The sequence below is a fragment of the Arachis ipaensis genome, chromosome B5 (assembly GCF_059453495.1).
Source record: "Arachis ipaensis isolate K30076 ecotype BB chromosome B5, ASM5945349v1, whole genome shotgun sequence".
NCBI classification, from domain to species: Eukaryota; Viridiplantae; Streptophyta; class Magnoliopsida; order Fabales; family Fabaceae; genus Arachis; species Arachis ipaensis.
This window is the reverse complement of record NC_142440.1, coordinates 147,183,253-147,193,036: the sequence shown is the minus strand read 5'-3', so window position 1 is coordinate 147,193,036 and position 9,784 is coordinate 147,183,253. Positions and strand designations below refer to the sequence as shown.

General features: G+C 30.0%; 1 protein-coding gene across 1 annotated transcript; it reads left to right on the top strand.

Annotated features, from left to right (window-relative positions):
* The first annotated feature begins 1,464 nt into the window (after positions 1-1,464).
* On the top strand, positions 1,465-2,429 carry LOC107641257 (uncharacterized). Its single transcript, XM_016344753.2, has one exon. The coding sequence runs from the start codon at positions 1,600-1,602 to the stop codon at positions 2,107-2,109; it is 510 nt and encodes a 169-aa protein (XP_016200239.2). The 5' UTR covers positions 1,465-1,599; the 3' UTR covers positions 2,110-2,429.
* The last annotated feature ends 7,355 nt before the right edge of the window (positions 2,430-9,784 follow it).

Sequence of the window (9,784 nt, the reverse complement as noted above, 5' to 3'; positions counted from 1 at the left end):
TCACATTTATTACGGGTTGCTTTAAATTAGATGCAAACTCAACTACACATATATACCTCAGCTATAAATCATCGCCATATATAGCTAAGCACTATGATAATGCTATAACAATATAATTCACGGTTCCTCTCAATAACTATAAATTCCAAATCAATCATTTCATATATAAATTATAAAACAATTTTCGATACTAATACTAATGGGTATTGCTTAGCTTTCAATCACATCATGCGAGGGTCACCTTCTTCAGTTTTGCAACTCCAACTACTCATTTCTTAGAATATATATATATGCACTCAAAATTAAGAATGTCATTGAAGTAGTGCATGCCCATATCATACTTTGTTTGACTTGCCAAAAGTTTAAACTTGATCCACAATAGTCATTTATTGCCCCATCACTGTCTGCCACCTGTAAATGGTTCCACCACACGGCAAAATTATCACAGTAAAAATATATGTTTCTGCTATGGATAATACTTAAACATAGTAATAAATGTATTGTATGCTGATTTATTATTTCTCAATTATTAGGATTTACATCCCGCTCAACATTAGATAAGTGGTGTATGAATGAATCGGTTAGAGATATAATTATGGGCGTCCTCTTATTAATTTAAATTAAAAAAAATTTATCATATAGTATCAAAACTTTTATAATTGAAAAAGTTAGAGTTTGATCCTCGATAAATTTAAAAAAAAATTAACATAAAATAAATAAAAAAAAATTTATATAAAAATGTAAGTAAATTTAAGAAGAGATTCTTAGTTAAAGATATGAGTTAAAAATATAATTATTTATATGTTTCTTTCTATTAATTTAAATTTAAAAAAAATAATTTCATAATAAAAATATAATTATTTATCAATTATATTAAGTGTATATAAAAAATTAACTACAAAATCAGTTATTAATATAAAATATAAAATACAAAATAAAATATAAAATATATATTAAAAATAAATTAAATAATATATTTATATATAAATATACAATAATTTATTAAGTGACTGATTTTAGTATCTACGTAATAATTTTTTATATAATAAGTATTTATATTTTAATTATGATCTTGCATGCTTGCATTTTCATGACGACCTCTTATATATGCAAGGCTTGTGAAGAGAGAATGTTAGGTTAGTTGGGCCATGTGTGAAGAGAAGTTAATATACCTTAATTAGTAGTAATTGTTACCGCATGTATTCCACTTGCATGCGTATAATAATAAAGTTGTCATGATGCATGGTCATCAGCATGGACCACTAAGGCTTCAGCATTTGGCAGAGCTAGTAATGATTATTCTTTAGTAGTATGCATGGTATGTGGTTGAATAAGGAAGGAGCTAAGAAAATAGTGGCCAATAATCATGAATGCCAATGTAATAACTAAACCTTATTACTAGCCATGTGGCTAGACGAATATTACAATTACTCTCTCAAGAGAATGAAGAAGGTAACTTGTGAGGTTGCAATTAAACCACACTCTCCTAACCCTCCTACTACACATTAAATACTATTCATATTTTTTTATATCTTTCTAATAATATATTATTCCTACGTCTTAATTTCCCATGCATTCTACAACTATATAAATGCATGTATGTATAGCTACTTATCATATAGTCATATTATTATTATGATGGAGATGATGAAGTTGATTTCGGTGCTTGTTCTTTGTTTGTCCGTGATGGGAATGATGTTACAAAATGTGGATGGAAGGAGCATGATGAAGAAATCAAATAATGAGGATGTGAAGAAGCCTCAATGGTTCTTTGATAGTGTACCTTCTAGTGCTGGAGTAGGCTCAATTGGTGGCGTAGGAGGAGGAGTAGGAGGCCTTGGTGGAGGATTCGGTGGCGAAGACGGTGGTAGTGGTCTAGGGGGTGGTTTTGGAGGAGGTAGCGGTGGCGGTGGTGGTTTAGGGGGTGGATATGGAGGCGGAGGCGGAATAGGAAAAGGGATAGTTGGTGGAGTTGGTGCATACGGAGGGATTTACAAAGGAATTGGTGGTGGCATTGGAGGGATTGGTGGTGGTGCCGGTGCCATTGGTGGTGTTGGTGGTTTTATTGGAGCCACCAAGAAACAAGTTGAAACAAATAATAAGCCATGATTATCAAAACTATTTAGCTAATAGGAACTTCCAATTTTCATAGATTTTGTCATATGATAGGAATAATAATAATTATTATTATTGTTAGTATTTTAATTAATTTCATGTATGTGTTGTTGGTTTTACTTCATAAAAGTGCTTGCTTAATTAATCTATATTTTCTTTTCAATGATGTTGTTAATGTACCCAATAATAATTCATGTAGCTATATGTATGAGTAATGAGTAATATATATTTTGTGAGATCGATCTTGTGATCATGGAGTACATGTATAATTTATATTACATTAATGGAAGTGAGAATTGTGTGTGGGGATTTAACTTTGTAGCATGCATATCTAGCTAGGTTTTGATATTTTAGCTTTTGAAACACATCATCGCAAGTGCGTGACTTTAAAAGATAACTAACTGAATTTAAATTACCTTGCTCTACTCAACAATTTAACATAATACATATGGTGAAAAATAACGTTAGTATCAACGACATCTAATCAAATCTTGTTGGATTCGTCATATAGTTAATTAGCTCACTCATTTGTATAAATTCAAATTGACTTTAGAGACACAGGATCCTCATATATACAAGCTGAGCTACTTCTCACTAAGTATATACACAAGCATAACTAAATCTCTCAATAAATATCTAACTCTAACTAACTCTCTTTGACTCTTTTTGTTGGTGCTTGTTAGTGTTGTCACCAACTCAAATTGTGTTGTTCATTTGTAATTGTGACAGTGTAATTAGTGTGCAGTCATATTATTTTTCACATAACAAGTTAATTTTACAATACATGTTAATTAGCCTTAGGTATATATATTTACTAGAGTTAACCAACTAAATTAGTCATCATTTTTTAACTCATTCTTTTATTTGTATACAAACTTTTTTGATATATTGATTGTGGTGAGATTTATTACTGTACAGCTCATGTCCTCCTTCTTTCATTGTCTTTCTTTTATTTTTTTTTCTTTTCTAATCACATTATCTTCACCGGTAATAAATCCAGAAAATTTTGACATTGAAAGTAAAATATGTATAACATAATAATAATAATTTTTATAATAAAAATATTATACATATATAAAAATTAAATCAGCTATTAAATTATTCATTAATCACTATATATATATATATATATATATATATATATATATATATATATATATATTTGTTTAACTTATTTTTAAGGTATATTTTATATTTTAAGGTAATTATTTTCTATATATATATATAACTTGATTATTGCTATAATGATATTTGTTATTGTTAAATATAATTAATCTTTAAAATATTTAATTTACAAATTAAAATATTAAAATAATAATTTAAATAATAACAAATATTTTAGAATTTTATTTTTTAGATTTTATATTTAAAAAAATTGAGTAATCTTTTTCTTATAAATACAATCAAAATGCTTCTCTTTCTATATATATATATATATATTACTAATATTCATAATTAGAAAAATTCTTTTAATTAATGAAGTTGCTATAAAAAAACTAAAACTAATTTTAAAAGAAAATAATAATACTCTTTCGAGTCAATTTCTAAAAAAAAATTAATTTTATTTAAATTGAGAATTGATCGTTTTAATAAATATTTGATATAAAATTTTTAAATTGATTATTAATTACTAAAAGTTGAATAAAAATTATTATAAGATCAAACTTAATAATTTAATAAAAATAAATAAATATTATTATCATAATCAAAAGAATTTTAAATTATAGTAGAGTCATCTACTCCCACAACAATATACATAAATTTATTCTGATCTTCATACATTCTCATCCAGCTCTAGCATTCATGATTGACCTTTTTCACAAGTCGTCATGTCGGTGTATATATTATTTGAATGAAAAAGAGAGACAAATACAAGAGAAAATGTAATAAGGAGCGTGTAATAATAAATAATCCAATTTTAGTGTCTTGACGACAAAAGGTCAGAGATATAACATTTGGCTTAGATTTATTTAGAGATGCTTCTCAAGTGGCCTTACTGTTTTGGCGTCTGAAGAAATTAACAAATCAAAAGCAGCATAATTGGGACTAAATTACTTGCCTAAAAGGTTCCAACTTTCACGCGTTACAACATGATAATATCTTCAAATACCCTACAAAAAAATTAATAAGTCAAGAAGTATGTAATAATTTTAAGTGGCAAGATTGTTTGTTGCATTATTTTTTCCCTACATAACACATCTCCCACTGATTATAATACGTGTGATTTGAATAACTTTGTTGAAAAATCACTGCTAATTGACGTGTCATTCCCAGCCAAATAACTAGAACAAAATAAACTTGAAGACGCCTCTTTGAAGTTCTTGCCTAAACGGGGATTGAAAATCCATTATTTTCCATTTTTATTCCTTGTGAATGCAGATTATGATACTGTCTTTTTGAGTAGTGGTTAATGTTTTGGCAAGTAAAGTCAAAGGTATATAGCGTTTTGGACTTTTAATTTCTATCCTAAGTAAACTAGTCGTGTTAGTTTTATCTTGTTACCAGTTTATCAATCAATAAGATTCTTAAAGACGTCAGTTAGGAGATTTCATCAATAATCAAGGTTGTGAAAACCGCATCAGTTAATAACCAGCTAAATAATTGATTTAAAAATTTAATAGTTTAACTGTAGTTGAATTTAACTAAATAATATAAAAAAATATTATATATATGTAAATTATACAATTATAATAAAATATATCTTTTTTTCTTATTTATCATGATGTTAGAATAATTAAAGTTGTGAAAACCATATTGGTTAATAAACTAATTAAATAACTGATTTAAAAATTTAATGGTTTAACTGTAATTGAATTGTGATTCAATCGAATTAACTAAAAATATTTGTTTTAATATATATATATATATATATATATATTAAAAAATTATTATCAAATATATATATTTCGTTTATTTATCATGATGTTAGAATATCATTATTAAATTTTCATTTTATACAACGAGTTTAGAGTCAAATATCTTATATGTTGTTAATTATATAGAGAAAAAAAATTAAAATTCTACATTTCGTTTATTTTTTTTCTCATTATATATTTATAAGTGAATTACAAAAATAAATACAAATAAAATTTTTCAAGTTTTTAACTAAAATAGAGTAGAAAAAAAGAAGAATAAGGGTGTACACAATTGAACTGGATCGGATTGAATATCGACAAAACTTCAATTTGATCTGCATATAACTCATTTGATCATATTAGATATTTGCGAATCGCATTAGATATCAAATATTACCAATAAAAAAATAGAAAAATAATATTTAATATTTCTAACAAAATATTGCGCTCTCGTAACATCAAAATAAAACTATAAAATCTTGACGAATACTGAAGTAGAATATCAAAATATTGCGCCCTCATAACTAGTTATGCACCCTCTTATAAAAATATAAATCAATCCTCATCCACTTTTGTATTTGTTTAATTTAGTTCCTGCAACCAATTGACAGCAGGTCACATGCTAACGTGTCAGGTAACGTGTCTACGTGTCTTTGTCTCCTTCGTAATACGGACAAATTGCCTCCTAAGTCCCTTAATTTTTCAACTTCCAACGTGATTCCTCCACCGCTTCTTTCACTCCCTCTTTGCCGCTGCTTCCTCCCTCTCCCTCTAAAACTCTCTCTCCCTCCATCTATATCCCCGCCGTCGTAAAAACTTCTGTCTCCAATCCAAAATGAAGCACAAAAACTGGTTGGATCAGAAAGAACAAACTCTCATATCAAAGTACTTTTTGAAAGGTCATTATGGAAGTTAACTGTTATCTGTGGTTACACAAGACGCAAACAATCATATGTTTATGATTACCTACGATGTGACTAGAGCCGAGAACATAAATAATTGGAGGTGATTTCTGAATTACCTAGCTGATGATCTACAAGTATCTATGTTATTTAGTTGACAAATAAAATCTGATCAGCAAAAAGTAATGCATACACTTCAAATTACATTTGTCTTATTGTTCACCTATTGCATTTGTCTTATTGTTCATTAGTTGCATCTATCTTTTTTATAACTAATGAGTTTTTGTTAACTAATTGCATTTGATTTTTTTGTTAACTAATTGCATTTAAACCATTGTATTATAAATGCACTTGAGTATTTGTTAAATAATTGCAATTGTTTTTTTTTGTTAACTAATTGCATTTGAACCATGGTGTAAAATTTAAAATTTTTGAAAAATCTTATTATGAGTCAATTTTAATTTATTTATTTATTAAAAATTTTAATATAAAAAAATATTTTATTAAAACTAATTAAATCAAGTTTTGATAATTAAATTAAAATTTTTATCTAATTTTATAGTTATTGGATAATTTTTATATTTAAATTATAAAGTTTAGTAATCGTAAATAATAAGAATTTTATATGTTTTGATTTAAATAATTGAGATTTGGAGTTTAATACTTTTATTTTTATGAATAAATAAAATTAATTATATTATCTCTAATTCTTGGATTAGAGTATTTATTTAAAAATAATCTGTAAATTGATGAACAGATAGTAATTTTATATTTAATTATTATTGGATTAAAATTAGTTTTCAATTACTCTATTATTCCTAATTTTCTTAAAACTACCCTTATACTTAATTTTTACCAAAATTCTAATTTTCACTACACTCAAAACACACACTTTTCCCCTTTACCCAAACCCTAGTCGTCACCCCCAACCCCCTTTTCCTCACTCTCAGCGGAAACACACAATAAACAAACACACTCACACGCGCACGGAGAGGAAATCTGAGGAAGAGATAGCGCCGACGGAAGGGAGGAAGAGCATCGCCGGCCTGGTACCACCGTCGCTGTCGCGTCCTGCCACCACTTCCACCATGAAGCCGCCGAACTGATCTGAGGGAGAGAGAGACCGAAACGGGCTTTGAGGAAGAGTGTTGTGCGAGAATGGAGAGGGAGAGCGCCGTCGCGGGCTGGCCATCGGGGGAGCTGCTGCTGCAAGCTCACGTCACCTGCACCGTCACACCGTCATTGCCCACGCTACCATCGCATTGCCGTTGCCGAGGAGAGGAAGGAAGGAGCTGTTGCAGTGGTTGTTGTCGCGTTCTTGGTCGCCACCGAACTCGCCGTTGCAGAGGAGGCAGTGGCATGAGGGGAGAAGGTCATGGAGGAGGAGGAACCATCGTTGCCAGAGGCCGCTATCACCGCTATTCGGGGTTGCGGTGGTCACATGCCGTTGCTGATGGAGTTTGTCGGAGCTCTGTCACCGTTTTGCTCTCCGGGAGTTGTCACCAGAGCTGGCGCAGCTCTATTCTTGGTTCTTCTTTGGTATAGTAAATGTCTCTGCTCCGAAAATCCTTATCATTGTCGTTCTGTTATAAGTTATTAAGGATTTTGCAACGTTGATGTCATAGGGTTGAGTTTCGGATCTTGCATGACGCGTTTGATGACTGTCGCTGACTGCAGAGATGGCCGGATTTGATGCCGTTGCTGCGAAATCAGAGTTTTAAGTGTTTTGTTGCATAGTTAAGTTGTAAACAAGGTAGGAGCTTTCATTAAACTCATTTTATTCCCAAAAATTATTATAAATCGGTATTGATACAAAAAATATATTTTTGGTGATTATGTGAGTCTTATGGATTGAACTGAGTTGCCTTGAATGAATGTGATTGCTTGCTTGATTGGTTTATTGATAGATTAAAGATGTTTAGTTGGATTTTGGGATTGATTTAAGGTTGTTATGATGATGATTGGATTGTGACTATTTCTGATTATTAAGTTGGCGTTGTAGTAGTGAATGAAAGATTGATTTGGAAATGATTCGTATGTTTTATTAAAGAATGATTTGAGGTTTGGAAAATGATTTGGTTTCGGAAATGAATTGAGATATGGAAATGAATTGATGTTAGAATTAGTTTAATTTTAGAAATGATTTGGTATTAGAATTGGTTTTGGAAAAATGATTTAAGATTTGGGAATGGTTGGGTTTTGAACCCATTGGAAAAAGGTTGAGAAATGGTTTGGTTGGGATCTTTGAAGGGTGACAATAGTCCAAGTTTTAGAGGAGATGCTGCCAAAATTTCTATAAAAATTGAAAATTTGGTTTGGAATGTTATTTAGAAAAGTTTGGATTTAAGAATTATATTATTTGATTTTGATTTATTAAGAAAAGCAATAAATTATGTTTTGAGTTTTATTTAGTTAAGAAAAGAATTACACTATTTTGAATTTGATTTACCAAAGAAAGGTTTATATTTGGAGTTTGAATTATCTAAAAAAGAAATTATATTTTGAGTCCGATTCAATATGAAAAGGTTTTGTTTTGAAAAGTATTTAGTGAATTTAAAATAAATGATTTTCTTGAGTATTTTGAAAGAGATTTAAACTGGAAAATGGTTTATGAGCTTGAAAGAACTTGACATATGAAGATGACTATGATGAGTTGATAGTGTGCCGGGTGATGCGTGAGCATCATTTCTATATTTTCTTATTATTTTAGATATGAATTTATTGAGATGCTACTTTGAGGCACATTGTGGTTTTATTAATTTCAGGAAAGATTCGGGCGAGTTTGACAGAGTTTGTGCAGAAGAAAAAGGAAGAAAGTGGACGCTGTCAACCCTGACCTTCTCGCACTCTAACGAGCATAACTTGAGCTAAAGAGGTCCAATTGATGCAGTTTTAGTGGCATTAGAAAGTCAACTTTCAAAGCTTTCCAACGATATATAATAGTCTATACTTTTCTTTTGGCATCACGGCACTAAATGCCATGATTCGGCGTTTAGCGCTAGGTGCCTCGTAACCAGCGCCAAGCAATTGCCTCGTGGGATGCTAAACACCGAGCCTGGCGTTTAGTGCCAGGAAGACAGCAACAACTAGAAGCTTACTGCCTCTAGGGGTGCAAGCACCAGTAGCGCGGATCCAACTTTAAGGAAAGGGCTTCAATAGTTAGATTTGGGTCATATTTATCTTATTTTATTTCGTTTTAGTTATTTTTATTCCCAAACACAATCTTTTGGGCTTTACTAGTAATTATTCTATTTTATTTTCAAATCAAGTTAGGTTAGATATAAAAGGAAAAAGATTTAGCTCTTCGGGCTCTCTTCTCTTCGACCTCATTTTAGTTTTTCACACACTTTTGAACTCTAGCTTTTCTCTGAATTATGAGCAGCTAAACCTCCCTGGTTAAGGTTAAGAGCTCTGTTTATTATATGGATTAAAACTATTGTCAATCTATTTTTATTAATGTATTGATTTAAATTCATGGATTACTTTCGTTCTTCATTTTATAAATTTGAGTGTATTGCAAAATAACACTTGTTCTACATGAATTCTTGTTGATTCTTGAAAAAGATACCTCACTTGAATACTAGCTTAAAGTAATTTCCTCCTAAACTGCTAATTGCCTGGACTTAACAGGATACGTGACATATAATCCTCTTATATTTGGATAATTAGGGTTTTTGTGGCTAATAAACTAAAATTGAACCTAACCCTCTGATCTATATTAAGTGACCAAGGAATTGGCGGTTGATTAGGTTAGAGGAGACTAAATCACTAAGGAATTAGGGTCTAGTCAATTACAATTTGCCATGAATTGAATCTTGCATGATTAAAATAGTTGGTAAGAAATTTTAATCTGAAAAATAAACATCTTTGAAACCTTAACTGTTCTCTCACACATTTTTTCACACCAAGTTC